General features: G+C 41.3%; 1 protein-coding gene across 1 annotated transcript in view; it reads right to left on the reverse strand.

The window, feature by feature from the left end:
* Window positions 1-26362, reverse strand: part of c26h6orf89 (chromosome 26 C6orf89 homolog) — a 41192-nt gene extending 14830 nt beyond the window's left edge. Inside the window, exons 1-3 of the mRNA XM_060845136.1 lie at window positions 26093-26362; window positions 15380-15548; window positions 808-953 (exon numbers count right to left, since the gene is read on the reverse strand). Coding sequence (XP_060701119.1) covers window positions 808-953; window positions 15380-15548; window positions 26093-26281 — 504 coding nt within the window. The 5' untranslated portion in view covers window positions 26282-26362. The remainder of the gene's footprint in view (window positions 1-807; window positions 954-15379; window positions 15549-26092) is intronic.
* Window positions 26363-27035: the final 673 nt, after the last annotated feature.

The raw sequence follows: 27035 nt of genomic DNA on the forward strand, positions 1-27035 counted from the left end.
TCATGTCTCAAAAGCACAGCTCATATCTACAAATATTAAGAAGTTATTTAACCACAGAGACCATGGAAGCTGTGCCGAAACTAGACCTTACCTCTAGTAAGTCATGAAAGTAGTGGACTGGCATTCTCCTACTGAAACTCTTTGGTGCGAAGACTAATTTAATGCCACAGTTAGTGAAATCTGAAGCTGCTACATAATTATGATATGCCCAGATGAATTTGCTGAGCTACTTGGAAAAGCCACCAACATAATTTTCCTACAAATATTAAAGGTACACTTTCATAGACTATAAATATGCAAATAAGCAGTGCAAACCAAATGATAAACTGATCGGGCTGAATGTATTTATCATAACCACACTAAGGACCTGGGTTACCCAACCTCCCACCTCAGCCATACTGCACAAGTTCACAAGACACCATTACAACCTGCTTTCATCACAGTATACCTTTGCCTCACAGCAACAATTGGACATTTTCCATAAACAGGCCAAATCACAAGAACAAAAGACTAGATTTGAACATTTGGACACTATGAAGGAAAATCATTTACACCCATTCAGGTACATTAATTTACACGTTACAGAAATACCCCAATTTCGCAAATCGTTTTTTTTCACAATATAATTGTTTTCAATAGAAATTTAGCATCACAAATGACTACAATTTGCCTTTAAAAAAGCCAACTCAATTGAATTTCTGCAAACATTATTTTAGACTCAGAATTTCAAAACTATTAGACAATATGAAGATGGAATACAAGAGACCAAATAAAAAGACTAACACTCTGCCTGACAAAACTACTCACCTTTATTACAACTGGTTGAACTATTCGATGATTATACTTGGAAATATGTTTCATGTCATTCACAGTTCCAACAGTGGTCAAGGCAGCACATTCAGTACAATTAGGTATCAGCCGTGCACACCCAGAGCATTCCCAATCATGAAAAGCTGCAAGAAACAACATGCTGGTAGTCAAGCTGTGATGGATATAAATAATTGAACTTCACCATCGCTCTACAGAATGCATTGCTTTAAATTCAGAAAATTGTTGTATTTTCTACATCCCTAAATCTCTATTTTTCCCAATTTTGAGCAACTCAATACAAGGAAGGGCTTCCCAAAGTGTGTCATGATCCCCAGTGGGGTTTGTTTGATGATGTCTGACGATGTGAGCTCTTAGGCAGCAATAACTGCTAGGGACTGCTAACAGCTGCATAATTATTTTGAATTTTCCCTTTTCCAAAAAGTGAGCATGGCTTAATGCGCTAATCTTTGTTGCATAAATTCTGCCCTAACAGTCCCAGTGGAAAACACTGTCTTCTTGCATAAAAGCATTTCAATCAAAATAATCCCCCTACTCTCATTGTTATCCCCATCACCACATTCTCATGGCTTCCTCCTGCCTTACCCCATCTAAGCTCTCCCCAACCATTCTAAAATTGAATTATGATAGTTCTGGCCCTACTTAGGACATGGGATCAAATCCCACCAAGGCAGCTTGTCAAATTTACCATACAACACATCTGGTTCACTAGTGTCCTTTAGAAAGAAAATGTGCCATCCGTATCGCTGAACCACGTGACTCAAAAACCACAAATGAAGGACCCTAACTGTGAAATGGCCTAGCAAGCTTCTCAATCAACCTCAGCTGCTACAGAAAAGTCAAAAACCAAAATCAGACAAACCAATCTGGCATTAATGACTGGCATATTCTCATTCATATGTGTTACACAAAGTCCCAAATACCACCAATACTCTAAATAGGTAGAGGAACTGTAGTACAGATTAGAAGGAGTCACATGGCAAAATATCAAACATGCATGGAATCAATTGATTACTATGCAATATCCTCCAGCTGAACAATCAGGGCCCTTCTGTATGAAAACAGCTTGGAACTAGTGTAAACAAAATGCACTGCAACTCACCAATGCTCCTTCAAAAACTTTTGAGGTCACAGGAGGTGGGTGTCGCTGGAGGGGACTGCATTTCGTGCCCATCCTAATTCCCTTGAATTGAGTGGTTTGCTGGGCTATTTCAGAGGACAGTTAAGAGTCAAAAACATTGAGAGTCTAGAATCACATGTTGGCCAGAAAAGGCAACGGCATCAGATTTTCTAAAGGACTTTAGTGAACCAGATGGCTAATAATGACAATCTACAATAGTTACATGGTCACCATGAAGGAGCTTTTCTCCTTAATGCCTGATTTTTGATTTCAAATTTCACCATCTGCCATAGTGGGATTTGAACCCATGTCCCAAGAATATTAATCTAGAATTCTGAATAATAATTGTGTGGCATGGTGCTTCAGTGGATAGCACTGCTGCCTCACAGCACCAGGGTCGCAGGTTCGATTCCAGCCTTAGGCGACTGTCTGTATGGAGTTTGCACATTCTCCTCGTGCCTGTGTGGGCTTCCTCCAGGTGTTCTAGTTTCCTCCCACAGTCCAAAGATGTGCAGGCCAGGTGAAATGGCCATGCTAAACTACCCATAGTGTTACATGCATTAGTTAAGAGAGAAATGGGTCTGGGTGGGTTACTCTTCGAAGGGTCGATGTGGACTGGTTGGGCCGAAGAGCCTGTTTCCACACTGCAGGGAATCTAATCTAATCAAACCAATCCAGTGATATGAACAGTACACCATCATATCCTCATAACAATTCAAGGTGTCTCATCACCACCTTTTTCAAAAGCAATTCGGCAGGACATTACTCTTGGAAGGAACACTTCAAAGTAAGAATTTTTAAAAACTACCAATGCCTAATTTATTCAATTTCTATTATTCACTTATACAATCTATAAGTATTCACCCTTCTGCTTGCCCTGTGTGTTTTGGACTTCATACCAATACATACTTTCAAAGTCTATCCTTGGAAGTTTTGCCTTTCATGTACACCTGTTACTCAGTTAGAATGAATTTGAATTACACTTAAATATCCTTCATTACTAAATAAAAACCAGAAGAAGAACTGCAGATGATGGAAATCAGAAACAAAAATGGAAATTGTGGAAAATTGAAGCAGGTCTGGCAGTATCGATGAAGAGAAATTTCGGATCCAGTGACCCTTCTTCAGAACTGATGGTAGTCGGGGAAAAAAATTCTTATGCAGAAGATATGATGATGGGAGGGGTAAGTAGTAAACAATAGGTGGAGATAGAGCCCAAAGAGAGAACAGTTGGACAGACAAAGGAGTGAATAGCAGTCAGCCGAGAAGAACTGATAGCTACTAATGAGGACTAAGAGTGGCCAACAATGGGTAATGTTGCAATAGCAGACCATGTGATGATAAACCCTGGTGCACTGGGGTAGGGTAAGGCCATTGGAGAAGGTGCCACAAGCCCTTAGATTGTTAAAGTAATTGACAGACCAGGAGACTGGAGAGTTCCAAAGTGAGATGCAGGTCTTCCAGCCCGTGCTGAGCTGCACTGGAGTACTGCAGTAAGCCTGAGACAGATGTTAGCCAGAGAACCCGGTGGCGTTTTGAAGTGGCAGGCAACAGAATATAGGTATTCCGCAAAGCGGTCACCCAGTCTTGTGGATATTCTGCAACGTTACCACACAGACTGCGCTTTGTTTCCCCAATGTAGCAGAGACCATATTGTGAGCAGCGAGTGCAACAGATTAGATGGAGTGAAGTGTAGGTAAAGCACTACTTCACCTTGAAGGTGTGTTTGGGCCCTTCGATACTGAGGAGGAAGTAAATGGGCAGGTGTTACACCTTCTACTGTTGCAAGGGAAGATGTTGCAGGGATATGGTGGGGTGTTAGGAGTGAAGGAGTGGAACAGGGTCCTTGTCAGGGAATGCTGACAAAGGAGGGAATGTGTGTCTGATGATGGCATCCCACTGAAGGTGCAGAAATGGCAGCCAGTGATCTAATGGCGGTACGATAGTAGGTATGGACAAGGGGGACCATATCACTGTTGTGAGAGGGAAGACAGCGGGTGAGGGCTGAACTGCAAGAGATGAGTTGAACCTGGTTGAGGGAATAGTCATTTGAGGAACATTTTGGAGGTACCCTTGTCAAAATCAGAACAGATGCGATGGAGATGGAGGAAGTGGGAAAATGGAAATGTGTCTTTACAGGAAATAGGGTGTGAGCATGTATAGACCGCGGGTGTTGGTTGGTTTGTAGTGGATATTGGTGGCCAGCCTGTCCTCAGAAATGTTGAGGAAGGAATGGACAAGTCAGAGATAGATCAGGTGAAGGTGAGAACGAGATGGAAATTAGAAATAAAATTGATCAACTTTTCCAATTCCGGACAAGAGAGAGAAGCAGCGCTGATGGTATCAACATACCATAGAAAGAGTTGTGGGTGGGGGCCGGAATAAGACTGGAACAAGGAATGTTCCACCCTACCTCATAAAAAGACAGACATAACTGGGGCCCACCCATGACCACCCCTTTGGTCTGAAGAAAGTGATAGGAGTTAAAAGAGAAGTTGTTCAGATAAAGGCAGTGCTCAGCCAAGCAGAGAAGGGCGGTGGTCAGTGGGATTGGTTTCGGCCTGGTTTCCAGAAAGTGGAGAATCCGGAGACCATCCTGATGGGAATGGAGCTGTAAGGGAATTTCGTGCCCATGGTACTTCTGTAGCCTGCAAACTTGAAATTCTGAAATCCTGCATTACTTGCTCAGTTAGTTCAATGTGTTTGTGTGTATGTGCGCAATGGATAGCACTCTCAAAGAAAAGAAAGAATGCGCCATGCACAGAAAATAAAGGCGAGAAATACAAAGAGAAATTGTGTGTATGCAAGTATAATGCAATAAATTAGTCGGAGGCAAGTAACGTCAACTTTTTCTTATCTTCTTTGTTCCTTTGCAGATGAATGCTGCAGTAATTGGAAATAAAATTAAGATTGTTTAAACTGTGATGAAGTGCACTACATTGGGAAGTTTCTTTTAAAAAAGACAAATGTTAAACATTAGTAATGAAAATAGACAACACCCTTTTATTTGCCTCATGTGTGGCAATAAAACCAAATCTCCTATGGGACATAATTTCTGGTTAGTACAGCAAGAACTGGCTCCATGTTAAATTCTTGCCTGTTGACTCAATTTTTAACCAATATTTCAGCCCAGTGAGTACTGCCAGATGAATGTTCTGCTAAAAAGATCAAGTGTCACTTTGAAATACACTTTTGTTTTTAAAGACTGGAAACAAATTAATTACCTAGAGGATACAAGAGATAATTTTACATTTATACTAAAAAAATTACTTTTCTTGATAAGTTGTCAAAATGAAGAAATTTGCTAAATTTGAGACAATGTTTTCAATTGTTCTCCTTTGTAAAAATTGATTTTCCACTGTGGACAGATGACTGGAAGAAAGGAGAGTAAGGAGACAAGGAATGACTTGGGCACCATGCTACCTGAATTGCTGTGCTTTTCCAGCACCACTCTAATCTAGAATCTGGTTTCCAGCATCTGCAAGCCCTTGTTTTTACTGTGCTACAATGGTGGGAGTGGAATAAACAAAATGAATGTTAGATCAGCAAACAAGCTACAAAGTAGTTGTGCCATTGTGGGAAAAAAATGAGGTCTGCAGATGCTGGAGATCACAGTTGAAAATGTGTTGCTGGTTAAAGCACAGCAGGTTAGGCAGCATCCAAGGAATAGGAAATTTGACGTTTCGGGCATAAGCCCTTCATCAGGAATGAGGAAAGTGTGCCAAGCAGGCTAAGATAAAAGGTAGGGAGGAGGGACTTGGGGGAGGGGCGATGGAGATGTGATAGGTGGAAGGAGGTCAAGGTGAGGGTGATAGGCCGTAGTGGGGTGGGGGCGGAGAGGTCAGGAAGAAGATTGCAGGTTAGGAGGGCAGTGCTGAGTTGAGGGAACCGACTGAGACAAGGTGGGGGGAGGGGAAATGAGGAAACTGGAGAAATCTGAATTCATCCCTTGTGGTTGGAGGGTTCCCAGGCGGAAGATAAGGCGCTCCTCCTCCAGCCGTCGTGTTGTTATGTTTTGCCGGTGGAGGAGTCCAAGGACCTGCATGTCCTCGGTGGAGTGGGAGGGAGAGTTAAAGTGTTGAGCCACGGGGTGGTTGGGTTGGTTGGTCCGGGCGTCCCTGAGGTGTTCTCATTTGATATAAAATACAAAATCAGAAATTAATGGTATTGCTATTTCCCTAGTTAGCTATCTTGAGGTGGATGCAGTCTCCTCTTGCAACATGTTTGAATTTATGCCCTGTGAAAAATTCAACAGTAAACTCAAAACAACATTTGCTTGGATTTTCTAATGGGTAGATGATAGTTTTTCCAGTGTAGGCAGGAGATACATCTGGGGAAGAATCCCTATTATACCAGATTCCAAAATTGCTCAGGAAATTGAAGGTTCCACTAGGCAATTTCTTTGCTCCTGAAAGCCTCCAAGTGTCTCCATTTAATTCAGAGAATTTGGCGGGGTTCCAATGAAATAAATACTTACTTTGACAAAGTTAGACTATTAAGTACATAGTCTAAATCCTGACTAACAATTCAACAAACCCCATACCTCGCTCATCCGAACTACATCTCTCCCAGAACCCTTCTAGCCCCCAGACCCTGACCTGGCAGCCCGACATCCCCACAGCTGATCCAAACCCCTTCGCACACCCAAACCAACCTACCCTAAACAGTGCTACTCAGCCAGCACCTTAACTTCACACTCACTGAACTAGGGGTCACATTCTAAGGATACAGGATAAGTTATTTAGGACAAGAAGAATTTATTCACACAGAGAGTGATGAGCTTATGGAGTTCTCTGCTGCAGAATGTGGTTGATGGCAATTAAGTGTTTTTAAGGATGAGTACATTTTTTTAGGGCTAAAGGGATCAAAGGGTATAGGGAGAAAGTGGGAACAGGGTACAGAGTCAATTGATCAGCCATGACCATACTGAATGGCAGAGCAGGCTCAAGGGGCTGAATGGCCTATGTCTGTGCCTATTTTCTATCTTTTGCTGTTTCCCATATGTACTTATCCTCGGACACCAGTTATCAAAATGGCTCTGAGATTTGAGACCTTTAAAGTTCAGAGTACTGCTGTTAAAAAGGGGGAATGGTTGGCTTTCCCTGACAGAATGCACTGGAAGTATGGCTCCACTAGTCTGAAGGAGTCCTGATCGGAATCTCCTCCCAAACGTGGTGCACTCTTGTTTCGTGAAAAAGAATGGGCAGAGTGGCAATCTGCAGGAGAATGCTGCTCCTTCAAAATCCCAGCCCATGGTATTGAGCATGGGACAACAGTGGATGCTACCTGGAGAAGATACCGAGGTACTAATCATTTTAATGAAATTATGGGGGGAGTCTAGAATAGAGGGCACAGGTTTAGGGTGAGGGGGGAGAATTTTAAAAGGGATCTAAGGGGCAACATTTTCACGCAGAGGGTGATGAGTGTATGGAATGTACTGCCAGGGGAAATGAAGGAGGCTGGTAAAATTACAGCATTTAAAAGACATCTGGCTGAGTATTTGAACAGGAAGGGTTTAGAGGGATATGGTGCAAGTGCTGGCAAATGGGACTAGATTAGCTTAGGATATCAGGTTGGCATGGATGAGTTGGACTGAAGGATCCATTTCCGTCTTGTACACCTCTACAGCTCTATCATAGAGCCATAGCAATCTACAGCACAAAAAAAGGCTTTTCAGTCCATTTTGTCTGTGCTGGTCAGAAACAACCTAACTATTCTAATGGCATGTTCCAACACTTGGCCAATAGCCTTTTATGTCTTTGGGTTTCTGTTTCTACCACTCTTACAGGTGGTGAGTTCTAAATTCTTACCACCATCTGGTAAAAATGTTTTTCCTCACACCTCTTGCTGTCCCTTACCTGAAATCTGTGCCCTGGGTCAATGATCCCTCATCATGGGAAGGAGTGTCTTCCTGTCGATCTTACCAATACTCCACAATTTCATTCCCTCTCAAACTCCCGCAGCTTTTTGGAAAATAACCCAAGTCTGTCCAATCTCGCTTCAAAACTGAAATTCTCCAGCCCACTGTAATATGTAAAAGTCAAATTGCCCTCACAACTAGTTAGGGTCATTAGAGCTAAATTACTGCTCCACAACCCACCAAATGGCTTTGGTATGGCAATAAATGCTTATCCAAACTGTTTACATACAGCAGAGGCTATTACTTTGGGCGCCAATGGTTTATGCTGACAATGTGCAAGATTAGATTACATTCCCCACAGTGTGGAAACAGGCCCTTCGGCCCAACAAGTCCACACCGACTCTCCGAAGAATAACCCACCCAGACCCGATTGAAGTCACTTCAGTAGTCTTGAAAGCTTTGACGCAATACTTAAAGGGAGTGGTGTATTATATATAGTTTCTGTCTAGCTTTAATTTCCATTATAAAATGAAGGTCAGAATGTTTTTTATAATGCCTTATGCACATCAGACTCAAAGTGCTAAACAGACTTTTTCCACTGCCATGCTACAATCACCCTTTAACACAAGAATATCATTCACCACAGATTATCGTTCCAAATTTGAAGACAGGAGACAACCTATGGGTGCACTAGTAATTAAAAATATTGAAATTAGAAGCATGTTGCTGCATCACTCCTGCGAGACGCATTGTTTCAATGGGGACATACCAGATTTTTAATTTTCTTGGATACCTGAAGTGGATTGTTATGTTAATTAAGGGTGGAAGCAAAAACTCAAGAGCAAGGCTAAACCTGAACCAAACAGATGCTTTGCATATTATTTGCAGATATCTGCCCCAGAATTCACTTTTAAAATGAAATACAACTAAAATACTCCTTTGTTTCATGCACCAAATTTCATCTACGTGTTAGTATTATAAAACAAATTTATCGCATTCCTCCCAACAACTTCCTTTAAACATACATGCATTGTTGTTCCACAGATTAATACAATAATTAAATGCTCATAAGAAAATCTGACAAATAATAAAAAAATTGATGGCTGTGAAAACAATATTAGCCAGCTGATTGGGAGGTGAATGCTCCTCAAAAGGCCAAGGATTGTTAAAATAAATAAGAGGAAAAGAGGGGCCTTGGGTTAATGTTCTATCTGAATGATAAAACTTTTCATAATACAACTGTTTTAGCTATGATCAAGTGCTCTGGTTTTGGAGTGGGCTACAGCTAGCACATCCTCCATGATGTTGCACATAAAGTCAAAAGTTCTGATAAAAGATCAAAGACTTGATACTCCACAGAACCTGAGAGATCTGTTGATTATTTCCAGTCTTTTCTGTATTCCTTCAAGTCAAAACAGTACATTGTTGTAGTGAATGTACACATAATATCAATTGGTAGCAATCTCATAAGAACTGAAGGCTGTAACCAAAAACAAAAATCAGCATGAGACATCTGTAAGTAATGGTCATGTATTCTCGATATGAGAAACAGAAAAGTACACAGAAGTTCATGATAATTTGAGAGTCAAACTTCCAACTGTAATACTACAGACCCAAGAACTTGATGAGAATGTTCAAATATTGAAAAGATACAAAATATAATTATGTGAAGGCAAAAAATGTGTAAAAGTTTGTACCTGAAAGTTATTTGGAACCATATATTTTTCAGTGGTGACATTAATAACATTAAAAGGATTCGGAAGAAAGTATTAAGTGGTTTGATTGGTTAACCATGGTTTAAAATTTTAAAAAAGTACTTTCCTACATTCAACTCTAGCTTTGTGCTGTTCAATTTAAAAAAAGGTTGTTGTAACTTAATTGCTTGTAATCTGTTGCAATTATTGAGAGAGTGGAAGTCGAGATGGCACAGTCAAATCTCAGAAGCTATCACATGGAAGAGTAATCTAGTCAAGTGCAATAATATTGCATTATTTACAGATATGAGGATTGAATCTCAAAAGCCAAAACATGGCGTTAAAAAGGAAGTTATATCAGACTGGCTATGCTTGTGGTAGAAATATTTGTCTGCAGATATAAAAACGGAAACTTGTATTAGATCATCACTGGTAGGATAAGCTCAGATACAAAAGCACTAAACCACACCACAAAAGAAACTGGTTGTATTCCCTCAAAAGCAGATAGTTAAGCTCACACAATAATGATTTTGAAAAGTCACAAGTTAAATGCACTGGCAAGTTAAATGCTTTTAAGTTCACGTTATGTTGTTTGTTATGGAATCAAACAACAGTAAGCCCCCTACTCCACCAAATTAGCAGCTAGGAAGTTAGAAGTCATATTCATCAACAACCATCTTGGGCCTTTGATAAATATCTTCATATTTAAAGAATAATTAAATCAAAAAGGATATACTGTTTGCTCAGTTCTAAAGTTGAGCTCAGTCTACAGGATTATGTTTGGCAGCTGAAATAGCAGGAACCTAAACTGAGACATAGAGTCATAGAGATGTACAGCACGGAAACAGACCCTTCAGTCCAACCCATCCTTGCCGACCAGGGTTGGTTTGCCGACCCCAACCCAATCTAGTCCCACCTGCCAGCACCTGGCACATATCCCTTCAAACCCTTCCTAGTTTGTGAGAAGATTTGTAGCTCGGGTGCTCGTTGTTGGGGTTCTGTTCGCCGAGCTGGGAGTTTTTCTTGCAAACATTTCGTCCCCTTTCTAGGTGACATCTCCAGTGCTTGGGAGCCTCCTGTGAAGCGCTTCTGTGCTGATTCCTCCGGCATTTATACCGGTTGTCAGTAGCTGTCCGCTGCAGTGGCAGGTATATAGGGTCTATGTCAATGCATCTGTTGATCGAATTCGTGGATGAGTGCCATGCTTCTAGGACAAACAGGAAGACAGCTAACAACCCGCATCCATGAACACCAACTGGCCACGAAACAACACGACCAGCTATCCCTAGTAGCCATACACTCAGATGACAAACAACATGAATTTGATTGGGACAACACCACCATTATAGGTCAGGCCAAACAGAGAACAGCCAGGGAATTCCTAGAAGCATGGCACTCATCCACGAATTCGATCAACAGACACATTGACATAGACCCTATATACCGGCCACTGCAGCGGACAGCTACTGACAACCAGAAGCGGCAGATTCAAACCAGTATAAATGCCGGAGGAATCAGCACAGAAGCGCTTCACAGGAGGCTCCCAAGCACTGAAGATGTCACCTAGAAAGGGGACGAAACGTTTGCAACAAAAACTCCCAGCTCGGCGAACAGAACCACAACAAACCCTTCCTAGTCATATACCAACCCAAATGCCTTTTAAATGTTGCAATTGTACCAGCTTCCACCACTTCCTCTGGCAGCTCATTCCATACCCGTACCACCCCTGTGGGAAAATGTTGCCCCTTAGGTCTCTTTTATATCTTTCCCTTCTCGCACTAAATTCATGCCCTCTAGTTCTGGACTCCCCACTCCAGGGAAAAGACTGTCTGTCTATTTATCCTATCCATGCCCCTCAATTTTGTAAACCTCTATAAGGTCTCCCCTTAGCGTCCGACGCTACAGGGAAAACAGCCCCAGCCTGTTCAGCCTCTTCCTGTAGCTCAGATCCTCCAACCCTGGCAACATCCTTGTAAATCTTTTCTGAACCCTTTCAAGTTTCACAACGTCTTTCCGATAGGAAGGAGACCAGAATTCCATGCAATATTCTAACAATAGCCTAACCAAGGCCCTTACAGCCGCAACATGACCTCCCAACTCCTCTACTCAATACTCTGACCAATAAAGGCAAGCATACCTAATGCCTTCTTCACTATCCTATCTACCAGTGACTCCACTTTCAATGAGCTATGAACTTGCACTCCAACGTCTCTTTGTTCAGCAACACTCCCTAGCACCTTACCATTAAGTGCATAAGTCCAGTTAAAATTTGCTTTCCCAAAATGCAGCACCTCGCATTTATCTGAATTAAACTCCATCTTCCACTTCTCAGCCCATTGGCCCATTTGATCAAAATCCTGTTGTAATCTGAGGTAACCTCCTTTGCTGTCCACTACATCTCCAATTTTGGTGTCATTTGCAAACTTATTAACTGTACCTCTTATGCTCACATCCAAATCATTTATATAAATGATGAACAGTAGTGGACCCAGCACCGATCCTTGTGGCACTCCATTGGTCACCGGTCTCCAGTCTGAAAAGCAACCCTCCACCACCATCCTCTATTTTCTATGTTTGAGCCAGTTCTGTATCCAAATGCCTAGTTCTCCCTATATTCCATGAGATCTAACCTTGCTAACCAGTCTCCCATAGGGAACCTTGTCATGCCTTATTTAAGTCCATATAGATCACATCTATCACTCTGCCCTCATCAATCATCTTTGATACTTGTTCAAAAAAAACTCAATCAAGTTTGAGAGACATGATTTCCCATGCACAAAGCCATGTTGAGTATCCCTGATCAGTTCTTGTCTTTCCAAATACATGTGCATCCTGTCCCTCAGGATTCCCTCCAAAAGCTTGCCCACTACCGACGTCAGGCTCACTGGTCTGTAGTTCCTGGCTTGTCCTTACCACCTTTCTTAAAACAGCAGCACCATGTTTGCCAACCTCCAGTCTTCCTGCACCTCACCTGTGACTATCAATGATACACATATCTCAGTAAGAGGTTCAGCAATCACTTCCCTAGCTTCCCACAGAGTTCTGGAACACACCTGATCAGGTCCTGGGGATTAATTCACAATGCGTTTCAAGACATCTAGCACTTCCTCCTCTATAATATGGACATTTTTCAAGATGTCACATCTATTTCCCTACATTCTATACATATGAAAGTAGGCAGCAACCAATACTCCCATTAAATTATCTTTTTTCAGTATTGTCCTCCAAGTCCATGTGTGCACTGTTGTTATAGGAAGGATATTATTCAACTCGAGAGGGTTCAGAATAAATTTTCCAGGTATGGAAGGTTTGAGTTATGAAGGCTCGATAGAATGGGACCTTTTCACTGGAACATAGAAGGTTGACCTCAGAGGTTTATAAAATCATAAGGGGTATAGATAGGGTTAATGCTGGTGTCTTTTTGCTAGAATGGGGGATTTCCAAGAGTGGGGGGCACATTTTTAAGGTGAGAGAAGTGAGATTTTTAAAAAAGACATGAGGGGTAAAATTTTCTGCAGAGGATGGTCCTTGTGTGGAATGAATTTCCTGAGGAATTACGTTTTGGGGGCACAGTTACAATGTTTAAAAGACACCTTAATAAGTAAATGAATAGGAAAGGTTTGGTGGGATATGGGCCAAGTGCAGGCAAATGGGACTAGTCTAGTTTGGAATTATTTTTGGCATAGAATGGTTGGACCAAATGGTCTGTTTCCATGCTATATGACTCCCAAAACAAGAAGTCAATGCAGTGGCACGTTGTTGGATAGCACGGAATATGGGAAGGACCTCTGAGCAGCTGTGCCACTGAATGGCTTAGAGGGAACATTGGCAGCAAACTAAGTCAAAGATGAGAAGATGTAGAAGTACAAATCGGCCATTCAGCCCATTGACTCTGCTCTACCATTCAATAAGATCATAGCTTATCAGGCAATCCTCAACTTCACTTTCCTTCCATTCACCCATAACACCATGATTCCCTTAATAATTAAAAATGTATCTATCTGGCCTTGAGTGCACTGGACAACTGAGTCAAGTCCACTGCAGTAAAGAATTCTATATCCTCAGTGAATAACTTCCTCTAAATCTGCTCTTAATGGGCAACACTTTACTGTAAGATCATGTTCTGTGGTCCAAGACTCTCCTGCAAAAAAATCTTTCATATCTACCCTGTCAAGTCCCACAGGAATCTTCTATCTTCTATTCTTCAATAAAATTGCCTAACATTCTTCTAAACTCTAATGAGTACAGGACAAATGTACTCAATCTTTCCTCAAAACCAAACAGATCAATCGAGTGTTCCTTCTCTGGATTGCCTTCAATGCCAGTATATATCTTTCCTCAGATAAGGGGATTAAATCTCTTCACAGTATTTGAGCTGAAATTGATCAATGCCTTGTACAGTTTTCACAAGATTTCCCTATTTTTTATACCCTATTCCTTTTGCAATGAAGGGCCACATTCCATTTGCCTTTCCTATTGCCTGAAGAACATAGATGCTGGGTTTTTGTGATTTACGCAGGACTCTTCCACCCAACACCTAAAGTTCTTGTATGTAGCTTTTTGTACTCTTTGATTCAAATAATATTCAGCCTCCTCTATTCTTTCTGCATAACCTCATTTTCTCACATTATATTCCATCTGCCAAGTTTTTGCCCACACCTTTAACCTGTCCAAACTCTCTGCTCTTTTTGTCTCAGCACTTGCCTTCCCATTTATTTTTGCATCATCTGCAAATTTGGCTACAGTACATTCACTTGCCTCATTCAAGTCATTAATATATTGGAAATAATTTTGGCTCCAGGGCTGATTTCTGTGGAACTCCACCAGTTACAATTTGCCATCCTATACTTCCCTTATGTCAAATCTATCTGTTGGTTAGTAAATTCTCCATCCACGCTAACGTATTACCTCCATGACCACTTGGCTTTTGTCTCATTTCTCATAGCTGTCTGCAAATTCAGCAGTTAGTAAAATCAGATTGTTTGAATGTTGAAGCCTGAACCAGCTTGAGAGCAGAAGAAAGCTGCTTTCTATTCTCTCGTGTTCCTCATCAAGGTCCACGGCTGTCGAGAAGGCAAACAGAAGGAACGTCCTAGTCAGAGGCAACATTTAAAAGTATTTCCAAGGCAGTAAAATAAGTGGAGACAGCAAAAGGCTTTGACACTTGGGTGAAACATCAACTGTCATATCACCGTACTTATAAGCTTTCCAACCGATTAATTACACCATTGATCTCCTCTGTACTTTTTGCCTTGTTCAGCCAGGTAAGTTCCAAGAAGCTGCCAAATATATACATTGACTGTCAAAGAATCAAATGTTCGTACTCAAGGGCTAAATATACACTATCACCTTTCAGTTCATGTTAATAGCTAACCTGCGGGTTTGTTGGGCATTTCTTATACCATCAAAGGCACTCAAATTAAACTCTTAAGTCAATGGGTTTCAGCCGGCTTCTGACTATCAAGTTTTTTTGTTCTTTTAATCTGTCACAAGCACCAATCACCTGCCTGGTTAAGTTAAACTTATTACTTAAATGTGGGGGCAGGAAATTATCGAGTTTGCTTTAAATTTTTACAAATCTACTCAAAATTGAAACAATTCTAGTGCTTTGTGTTCTTTGTTCTTCTCCAGTTTAACTAAAATTTGGGAAGTATACTGCTGTCAGTATTGAGAGATCAATTAAGTGCAATGTTTTTCTACACTTGCCCAGTGTTTCTCCCATGTTGAGATCTGCAAGGTGCTGAGGCAAGTACAAATTTGTTTCACTACTGTTGTGGCACAATTATAAAGTCCTTACCAATTTAAATTTAAACTTACTGTATGTCCACACAAATTCATTAGCTCACTGGAATCATTACAAAATTATATTTATCTTACCTTCCAGATTGTATTTTTTGGCAATTGGTAGACAAAAAAGACGGATATGACTAATTATTGGACTCCTCCAGCTCTGGTCTTCTGTGACTGCACTCTGGCAATGAGATCTGCCATAGGGGATGATGAAGGAATAGACTGCTGTTATAAGGAGCCCCAGGGCCACCACGACCTATTGGGGGAATAAACAAGGCAGATAACTTAACTCCACAAGATCTAAATGACGGAAAATTTGTCAAATTAACAACTTGTTCACAAGTAAACCATCTTATGAATATGAAACCTTTTGATATGATTAGTCACAGTATTTTAATCAATGTCTATCAACTGCATCTTGAATATTCATAAACACGGGCAGTCTTAAAATTGCTAAGTTATTAGGACCACAAATATTGAATGTTGAGAGATGCACTGCATCATGCTTAACAGTATTATGGTATCAAATGATGTCATTCCTGGAGAAGTCAGATCCCAGACCAAAATAGGTCTTGATAAAACAAAAACGAAAAGTTCTAACAAGATTATTTCTCACTGAAATACAAACATGCAATGCTGTAGTTTTGAGTTCAACAATAAAACAACTTTACTACAACTTCACAAAAAAAACTATTCACAGGTAACACATTTAAAGATTTGAAACATGATATAAAATACAAACACATAAATCTAAAAACAAACACTCCTGTATAGTTCCAGAGATAATTCCGTTTTTTTCTCATAGTCATAGAGATATACAGCACGGAAACAGACCCTTCGGTTCAACCCGTCCATGCCGACCAGATATCCCAACCCAATCTAGTCCCACCTGCCAGCACCCAGCACATGTCCCTCCAAACCCTTCCTATTCAAATACCCATCCAAATGCCTCTTAAATGTTGCAATTATACCAGCCTCCACCACATTCTCTGGCAGCTCATTCCATACATGTACCACCCTCTGAGTGAAAAAGTTGCCCCTTAGGACTCTTCTATCTTTCCCCTCTCACCCTAAACCAGTGCCCTCTAGTTCTGGACACCTCAACCCTAGCGAAAGGACTTTGTCTATTAATGCCCTCATAATTTTGCAAACCTCTATAAGGTCACCCCTCAGCATCCGACTCCTGTTCAGCCTCTCCCTATAGCTCGAATCCTCCAACCCTGGCAACATCTTTGTAAATCTTTTCTGAACCCTTTCAAGTTTCGTAAATCTTTCTGAAAGGAAGGAGACCAGAATTGCACACAATATTCCAACAGTGGCCCAACCAATGTCCTCCCAACTCCTGTACTCAATACTCTGACCAATAAAGGAAAGCATACCAAACACCTTCTTCACGATCTTATCTACCTGCTACTCCACTCTCAAGAAGCTGTGAACCTGCACTCCAAGGTCTCTCTGTTCAGCAACACTCCCTAGGATCTTACCATCCAAGATGGAGGTCGGGAAAAATTTCTGGCTGTAAGTGCTGCTCCTTTTTTTTGAGGTATTTTAGATGCAATTACTGTTTTATATGCTATTGCATTGTTTTGGAACTTTGAAAACAAAAAGTCAAAACAACAGCAGTTTTAAAAGAGAAAAGAACAGACAAAGGAAGCACATGGTGAGGACAGTGCAGGAGAGAGAGATAGAGGGAGAGGGGGGAGAACCTGCACAGTTACTGCCTTTGCTGGTTTTGAATTCATGTGTCGCTGGACATCGGAGTGCACCTGGGAAAATTAACAAACAGTGAATTTCACAACTAATCTTGGAGGAACCGGTTTGGGCGAAGTTCACAACACAGAATCAGATAAGTTAATTGTTGTTTTAAGTCTGTCCAAGAGAAAGGCTGTATTAGTGAGTACATGGGTTCGTTCTTGATTATATGTTTTTGGAGATAAGTCTCTTGATTAAACTTAAAATATAAGCCATAGCTATTAATTTAACCTAGTGCAGTGTTTTGTAGGGGAATAAGACGGTGTTATTTATTTTCTGGGTCATCTATAGGGTATATTTTAATTGTGGCTTCAACTCCCCGTCTTGAGACTGTGATAATCTTTTCCTGAAGCCTTTATACAAATGAACTTAAGACTCTCAGCTTCAAGTAACTTCTTCAGGATCGTAACCAAACACTTCTGACTTCAACATTCTTAAACTACCTTCTTTTCTTAGGAGCAACTATTTTACACATTCAGCTTCAGCCAACTCTTCAGTGGACAAAAACTAAAGAGCTTCTTTTACCTCCAAGATATGAATGATTTTTTTTGAAGAAACAATCACTAAGCTAGTAACACACATTGTCACTATGTGCACTTGTAAAAACCTCCCAATGTAAAAAAAATCCTAATAGCCTCCTACAATTATCTCTCAAAAAGACTATTTAAAAATAAAACTCCATGCCAACAGAAATAAACACCTTTAGACAGACTGAAAGCCCATACATCACTAAATCAACAGAAACAATGTACACATGAATCTCACTTTGCATTACAATTGCAATATATAATGTACGTTACCAGACTGATTGCACTAAATTATGCCAATGTTTTGTCTCCATTCTAACCCTCCCAGTCCACCAAACCCTCCAAATGCACTGCCCACCCCGGCTTTAATGCAGCTGCTACCCAAAACCATCACTTGAGAGGGTGTCATCATTCCCAAGGCACGTCCAAACATAACAGAGCAGTCCCTATAAGCCAGCAAGGGAAACGATAATTTTGAGAAAGAAAGCACCCCCTAACCTAGTTCAGGGGACACTGGCAACTTTGGAGTTCAGCAGCTAATTCCCTCTCTCAGGCACAATGATTTTTTTTCTTTGATAAGCGAGCCCTTAGTTTACCCAATCTCACTTGAAACAACACTTCAAGTGAGATTTTCACTTAAATTCAGGAACAAATGGTATTTTTAGAGAGGACAACCCATATTGTAAATCATATTGCAATATAACACATGGAATTGCAGCTTTTCTAAAGGTGTTCAATTTACCATTTATTATTTACTCAATGGGAAAAGATTAGTCTAAAATATTGAAATAAAGCAATATGCTGGAGGTAGGAGAAAGTGAGGACTGTAGATGCTGGAGATGAGAGTACAGAGTGTGGTGCTGGAAAAGCACAGCAGGAGAATCGACATTTCGGACATAAGCCCTTCGTCAAGAATATGATTCCTGATGCAGTGCTAATGCCTATTCTCCTGCTCCTCAGATGCTGCCTGACCTCTTGTGCTTTTCCTATGCTGGAGGTATAAAATATATACAGAAATGAGAAAAAAACTCAGCAGGTCAGGCTGCAATTATGCTCATTAAATTTACCTTATCATTCTGCAAATTAGGACATTTGTCACATTAGGCTGTTCAGGAATCAGATGCACATCCCAAAAACTGACAGGACACTGTTCTGACCACGGTAACAATTACTGACCCGCTCCCTCCCTCTTCAGCTTTGTTTACATATCATCCCAAATTTACATACAGATGGACGTCAAGATTCTCCGCAATGATGTGTTAAGTGTGGCAGTATGGGATTTTCCTCTGCTCAAAGAATATCCTGCTGTCTGCACACGTTATATGTGATCAATAAAATTGGCATTTTTTGACAGGATTCTCATACATCTGCTTGAGGAATAATGCACAATCTTTGTTGCAGAATATATAGCCAGTTCTCTGTAAAGCACAAGGCTTCAGGAATGCAATGATGGAGAAAGAAAAAATTGATGTTTTGAGTCTTCCTTGGACTTTCAATAAGCATTAGATTTCTTAAGTAAATGGGTTATCATTGATTACTGTAAATAATACTGTACTGAGTTAATGCACTGCAATGTTGATAAGACATCAATTTTTAATACTATGCTAAGTTCCTAATTTTCTAAATGGGAGCCAAAGAACTACATTCCAGAAAAATGATTATTCACAAGGGAGTGGAGAAGAAGAAATGAATAATTACAAATAAATTCAATGTCCACTCACTCCTTACTATTATTCATGGGATTAGACACCCAACATTTTTGGTTGCATATGTCAATCATTCACAAATACCAACTTCTGAATCAGTCTGGATTACTTTGTGTGCAATCTGTTTTGTACAAGTTTGCTGCTTTATATTTACATCCTCCCTGTCTGTTTAAACAAAATGAATAAAAACCTCAAAAGTACAAAATAAATTTGATGCAGTGCAATGTTTGCAACAATACAGGGTGCAGTCATCAAGTCAGGGCTGTGGCCCTGAAAATTGTGTAATTAGTGTCATGGCTCCAAATTAGGGATGTTAGTTCTATAGTGTAGTTTCAATAAAATATTTTCAAACTAAAGCAACTTGCTTCCCCCTACTGTCTTTAAATTAATGCTGACTTGACTCCACGTGCATCTCTTTCCAATTATGCAAAGGTTCTTTTCTTGTTGCTAGGCATCTCAAAAGATTAATTTTACAACAGATTTTGAAGGGTTAAACCCAGACAGAGCTTGAGGTGGCCTGTAGGGCGATGACCCAAATGCAGCTAGAATATTGAGTTCATACCTGCCAGCTGCCCTTTTATATACAAGTATGCAATATACTACTTACTACTTTATAAAGAGAAGATACTGCATTAAAATAAAGTTAAAAATATTTGCATTAATTCTGCTTAAAGCACAGGTTAGTAGCCAATTGACCTTGATTTTGCAATCAGCTTCAAAACAAAAACATTTACTGAACTGGAAAAAAGATCAATTTCTGTGACAGATAGTTTAAATCTGGTGCCAGGCTAATGGGATTTCTGTTACAGCAGCAATGATGCCAGCAAGCTGACAACACAAAATCACATTGAAATATTCTTACAAACAAATAAGTTGAAACTGTTCTGAACAACATCGGACCTGAAATATTAACTCTGCTTTCTCTTCGCAATGCTGCCAGACTTAAGCTTTTCCAGTAATTTTTGTTTTTGAAATTAAAAAGTTGAATCTTCTCTTTCACCTCAAATTTTCAAATAAAGAAATAAATTATAATTGGATTTAAAGAGGCTAAACCATACCAACAAATATTCAAAAAAGTAAAATGCAGATTACATAATTGTGCAGAAATCTGATATTCCAGAAATGTAAAATCTGCCCTCAAAGCAAGCAATAGTATTCAGTGGTAATTATGAAGTTAATACGCCATTGTATACCTAATTATATTGTATTCAACAATACCCAACTTGATTGAGGACTTAGACTTCAAAATTGTTTGTCTCATTGTATAAGTTCTCATCAGTCCACAGATATGCCTTTGACGTGTGCCCTGGGGAAGCTTAAAATCATTCAGATGGCCTCTAGTCCTGCATTCTTCTGTACGTGAACAGACTCTTGGAACTGCAGTCAGTTTCAGTAATGTCACAAACACTGACAGCTTTTCAATCATTACAACATAGGTCTAGGAAGGGGAGGGAGGAGTCTGAGACGGTCCAAGTGAATTTGAGGTTGGGGTGGAAGGTGTTGGTAAAGTGGATGAACTGTTCAACCTCCTCGTGGGAGCACAAGGCAGCGCAGATACAGTCATCAATGTAGCTCAGGTGAATTTGAGGTTGGGGTGGAAGGTGTTGGTAAAGTGGATGAACTGTTCAACCTCCTCGTGGACCAGGTGAATTTGAGGTCGGGGTGAAAGGTTTTGGTAAAGTGGATGAACTGTTCAACTGTTACTATCAAGTTAACAGATGCCACGTACCAAATGGTAATGTTAAGTCAGTTATCGTATTGTCCAGGCCAGTTGGGCCGTGACCGGGTTCCCTCAGGTGCAGGAGCAATCAACTACATTCATGCAGCCAAGTAAAATATCCTGTGATCAGGAAAGAGCTTCACTCACTACTATTCATGTAGAATGTGAATACACCAAAGGCACCCTGCAAGTTTCTGCAAAATTCCCAGGGACTGCCATAACTTGTGCCCCACAAATGCCCTGGCCGTCTTTGATCAGGCCACCGAAATGCCAGAATAGATGGACTCTGGGCAACAATGGCATTTTTGCCTACAACTGTATTTTATTGCAACACAGAGCCAGGAAACAACTTTACCTGTTGCCATGTGATTGCAAGGGCAGCAGGGAATAAGCCATTGGCCCTCTGAAAATGAAGTTCAGCTGCATTCTGGGAGTGCATTGCAATATGCTCCCTTAAAATTATGTATCAGTGATATGCTGAGCAATGCTTAGCCTGGCACTCCAGAGCAAAGTCAAACTGGACACAGAATCAAACTGAGTGCCCACCGTTTCTGAGGAGTAAGATTGGTTGAAGATGCTTCAAGGCCAGACAGGCAATGGAAATGCACCGACAGGCCCAATGTCAGCACAACAGGAAGGGACACATGCTAACTTACTAATATCCACACATTCCTCCTTAGATTCCTTTAAACATCAAGGGAAATAATTGTGTTTTCCGTGAGGGTGCTTTTCATTAAATGCCTTTACCACAATTACATAATTCCAAGGGCTACTTTCAGCACGGCTATCATTTACACGTACCTTTCCAAGCCCTATATCTCAAGGATTCCATATCAGGTAACACCTCAGAAATGAACACACAAGTTATTAAAGCACGCAATGTAGGAATTTTAATGTTGCACAGTTTTAAAAAAAAAAGAATGGGACTGCTGGTGCAACTGGATGGATTTACTGCCATGCTTACTGAAAATGTATTCTCAGTACCTGCAGCTGACTTAGAGATATGCAGCATATTGCCTTTCCAACTGCAGTAATCAGTGATGTTCGAGAATAGACTGATCGGACAGGAATTGACAAAATTAGATTTGTCCTGCATTTTGGACAGTGTTTGCACAGAGTGGCCCATCTAGCTTTGTTGTTTTCTGACAATGATACTCATAATAGGATTAATTAAAAAACTAGCAGCAACACACGAACATCTGCAATCGTGCACTTAACGAATCCCAAAACTGCATCAAATTCTCCAATGCATCTCCACCTATGCTATTCCTTTCTTCTGATGATAGCATTCTGATACCTTTCCCTTTTACCAGGATAACTCTGCCACTCTCATTAAATAAGTAAGCTTAGAAACTCTGCACCATGTACCAGAAAACATTCAACAGCCAAGAAAAAGTTCCAAATTTTACTTCCCAACAAGATTAATACATGACAAAGAAAATCTCAAAATTGCTATACCATCATCTGAATTTATTAACAAGGATCACCACTATTCATGTGTTAAAAAAGTAGGAAGTGCAGAAGTTCCAATGAATTGATGCAGGATGGTAGGTAGACTGAAGAATTCGTGACCGATACAATGGAAACAGTTGCCACCACATGACCAGGAAACAATTATCAAGTCATCAATTCCTTTCCACCGCTCTGGAGGTGAAATAAATTTCATGATTTATGTGACACCTGAAGGATTGGTTCTTCTTTCACAACAATGCAAGCAGCAGCCATGCTTTGGTTGCTCAAATACTTGTTTCCCCAAAAGGGTATGGTAGTCTTACTATGGCCTAATCACTACAATTTTACTTTTTTCTTTGATGTCCTTAACAATACTGGGTATTTTCCACAAATAACTATTGATCTGTGTATGTACTATTAGGAAATTATCCAAAGCATCTCTGTTCACCAATACCCTTTCATATTTTTATATCAATTTCATGGCTTCTAATTATGACTAAGGCTAAATTCTATGCTGTCTGCTTGTTTCACCTGCCTGTGCATCCTGATGTCTTTTGCAATCATGTCCATGGCCAAACCCCATAAAGTTATGCACATGATGGTCAAGTTCAAATCATATATATTATACAGACACTCTAGGGTACAGAAGACAAAGCGCATACAGCGGTGACTTTCTTTAATACACATTCAATCCCTTTTCAATTGAAGACCCATGTAACAGATAGGGTAAACGTAGTCACTAATGGGCTATAGGCTGCTCTCTCATTAGAGACAGAGATGACTGGTGGTGGTTTAACCAGACGGCCAACATGTCTCAGGTGACAGGTGATGTTGAGAAGTTGGGATCTTCATGATAACTTCAGCTGGTGCGGGAATTGAGTTTGTGTTATTAGCATCATGCTGCATTGCAAACCAGCCATCTCAACAACTGGATTAACTGACACACTGTACATAGCATATCCCCTTAACCCTATCAATTCTTCAAAATGCAACTTCTTTATGCTTGACTTGTCTTTTAAAAAAAATTGGTAATGACAACACTGTATTTGATTACCATAGTCTTTTTAAAACAGTCATCTATAGTTACCCATCTCAATCTATACCCTCATATCACATTCTAGCACTCTGGCTGAATTTACAACTGTGAAGTTTGAAAAGCTTTGCTATTTTATTGCAAACCCATCTATAACCACCTTAAGACCATATGATGGAAGAGCAGTGGGCCATTTGACCTTTCAAGTCTGCTCCACCATTTAATTAGATCATGGCAGGTCTGATAATTCTTAACTCCACTTTCCTGCCTTTTCCCCATAAGCCTTGATTGTGCGACGAATTACAAATGGTCTTCCTCAGCCTTGAATATAATGACCAACAATCCCACTAATTTTCTTTCTTGCCTCTAAGGCTGTGAATGGCAGCAATTACTGGAATCATACAACAATTCTGCAATTGGTATGCAGATGCTGATCATTTTGCCCCGAATGTTGGAGAGACTGCACATGCAGCTTAGAGGGGAAATTGATACACACCAACCTCCACAACCCTGTGTGGTAAAGAATTCTACAGATTCACCACCTTCATAGGAGAAACCCCTCCTCATATCTGTCTTATCTTGGAGACATCTTGCTCCAAGGTTATGTCCTTTGTTCCTCAACTCTCAAGGAGAAACAACCTCTCTGCACCTTCCAATCAAGCCTTGCAACAATTCTGTTTGCTTCAATAAGGTCATCTCTCAATCTTCTAAACTCCAAGGCCCAATCTATGAAATCTCTCCTTATAGGAAATCCCTTCATACTAGGGGTCAACCGAATGAAGTTTTCTCTGGACTACCTTCTGAAAGTATATTTCCTTAGATAAAGGGGCCAAAAATCCCAATATTCTAACTGTGGTCTAACTACTGCTTTATGTAGTTTTACTAAGACTTATAACCCATTGCCAACATTAAAAACATTCTATTTGGATTCTATTAACTTCCAAACTCAGAAGCTAGCTTTACAAGTTCGGCTCAAGGACTCCCAAAACCTTCTAGATTAGATTATTTACAGTGTGGAAACAGGCCCTTCTGCCCAACAAGTCCACACCGACCCGGCAAAGCGCACCCACCCATATCCATTCCCCTACATTTACCCCTGCACCTAACATTACGGGCAATTTAGCGTGGCCAGTTCACCTAACCTGCACATTTTTGGACTGTGGGAGGAAACCAGAGCACCCAGAGGAAACCCACACAGACACGGGGAGAATGTGTAAACTCCACACACTGGAGGGAGGAATTGAACCCGGGTCTCTGGCGCTGTGAGGCAACAGTGCTAACCACTGTGCCACCATGCCGCCCACAAATTCTGTACTCCAGCTTTCTACAATTTTTGTGTTGAAATAATAGTTAACTTCACTATTCTTCATAATCTCACACCTTCTCACATTGTATTGCATCTGCAAACTCACATCCTCTTTTCCAGAATCTAATAATTCCTGAACGATTACGACCAGTCCACTATTGCCATAGCTGCTTATTTTAATGTTCTTGGAAGCATCCCATCAGGTCTCGGGGTCTTAGTGACTTTAGCCCCAGTACTTTTAGCCCCAGCATTTCTCTCCAATATTAGCATTGAATTTATTTCCTCTCCTGTTGCCATTGATTATTTAATATTATTAGAATGTTTAGTGTTTTCTACCAGACAGACCAATGCAAAGTATTTAGATTAGATTAGCTCACTTACAGTGTGGAAACAGGTCCAACAAGTCCACACCGACCCGCTGAAGCGCAACCAACCCGACCCATTCCCTTACATTTCACCCCTTCACGTAACACTACGGGCAATTTAGCATGGCCAATTCACCTAACCTGCATATTTTTGGACTGTGGGAGGAAACCAGAGCATCCGGAGGAAACCACACAGACACGGGGAGAATGTGCAAACTCCACACAGTCAGTCACCTGAGTCGGGAATTGAACCCGGGTCTCTGGCACTGTAAGGCAACAGTGCTAACCACTGTGCCGCCCATTATTTATTCAATTTCCCTGGTTCCCTATTATTTTCCCAGCCTGTTCTCTAAGGGTTGAAAGTTCACTTTGGCCCCTCTCTCTCTCTTTTCGTCTATTTAAAGCTTCTACTGTGTTTTATAATACTCACTCATTCACCTTCAAAGTTTTTAATCTTCTCCCTTTGTCATTTTGTCAGTTTTAAAAACCTCCCCGTTCTCCGATTTACCACGTTTCTTTCAATTTGATGTTTGTGGTAACTTGCCTGATTCAGATTTACGTCAAAATCTATTTCCTTTGGCTGGACTTTTAGTGACACTTCTCCTTGGACCAACCAAACCCTTAAAGATAAACACAGTCGGTCAGAGTTGCTAGGCCTTTGAAAGAAAGCCTCCCTCCCTGCACCCACCCAGTGATCCTCCCTGCTGGATACCGAGCACTAACTTTGTATTTTTATATCAAACTCTCGCCTTGGGGATGGCTCCAGGAACAGACCGAGTCAGGAGCAAGGCCCAGAACTGGGGGGTTTGGAGATGTGAAAGAGTGGGAACTGGCGGGTGTCTGGTGGGGGGGGGGGTCTCTGACCAGTGTGTGACTCCCCTGGAGGAGGCCGAGCGCCCCCCACCGCCTCCGCCATCAGCCTCGAGGCCGCTCCCTCACCTTGGCCGCTGTCAGGAGCCGCGGGTGTCTGACCGCTTCCCGCTGCGGCTCGTTGGTCTCCAGGATCTGGGCGATGAACCGCTCGATGTCGCGCTCGGACATGCCATAGCGCTCGCCGGACTGCCGCAGCACCTCGACGCTGTCGGCCAGCTTCTCGTAGATACACGGCTCACTGGGGGCGGCCCCCATCGTCCGCCATCACCGCCCAGAGGCCATCGAGCAGCGCACACAGTCAGCAGGGGCCCTCACCGCGCACGCGTACTGCTCCTCCGAGGCAAAAGGGACCATTGTGCGCACGCGTGCACTGGCCCTTCTCCCCGGGAGGAGGCGTTTCCTGGTCCTGCAACACTAGGGGGAGCAGTAGCTTCAGATTCATCAGCTGGGAGGTTCAGTGCCCCATCTACTGCCTGCAATGGGACTTGGTCAGTTCAGCAGGCAGGGAAGTTGGTCTGCACTTATTTAAGATCATATTTCATTGGAGGCAATTCAGAGAAGATTCACTAGGATGGTCCCTGGTTTGGAAGGCATGTCTTATGAGCAAAGATTAAACAGGTCGGGACTCATTGGAGGATAGAAGAAAGAGGGATGAACTGAGTGACATATGCAGAATTATTAAGGAGACAGACAGGGTAAATGCTGACATTATTTCCGCTAATGGGAGAGCCTAGGACCAGTGAACATAGTCTCAGAATAAAGGGAAGCCAGTTCAAGGCTGAGGTGAGGAGGGATTTCTTCATTCGGACAGTTGCATGTCTTTGGAACACATTGCCACAGGGGTCTGTAGGTGCACACATCCAGCGTATATTTTAGGCCGAGATGGATAGATTCTTAATCAGTAGGAGAATCAAGGGTTGCAGGGAAAGGGCAGGAAAATGGACATAAGAAATTCCCTCAACTCAGCACCGCCCTCCTAACCTGCAATCCTCTTCCTGACCTCTCCGCC

Source organism: Hemiscyllium ocellatum, chromosome 26 (assembly GCF_020745735.1).
Source record: "Hemiscyllium ocellatum isolate sHemOce1 chromosome 26, sHemOce1.pat.X.cur, whole genome shotgun sequence".
Taxonomy (NCBI): Eukaryota; Metazoa; Chordata; class Chondrichthyes; order Orectolobiformes; family Hemiscylliidae; genus Hemiscyllium; species Hemiscyllium ocellatum.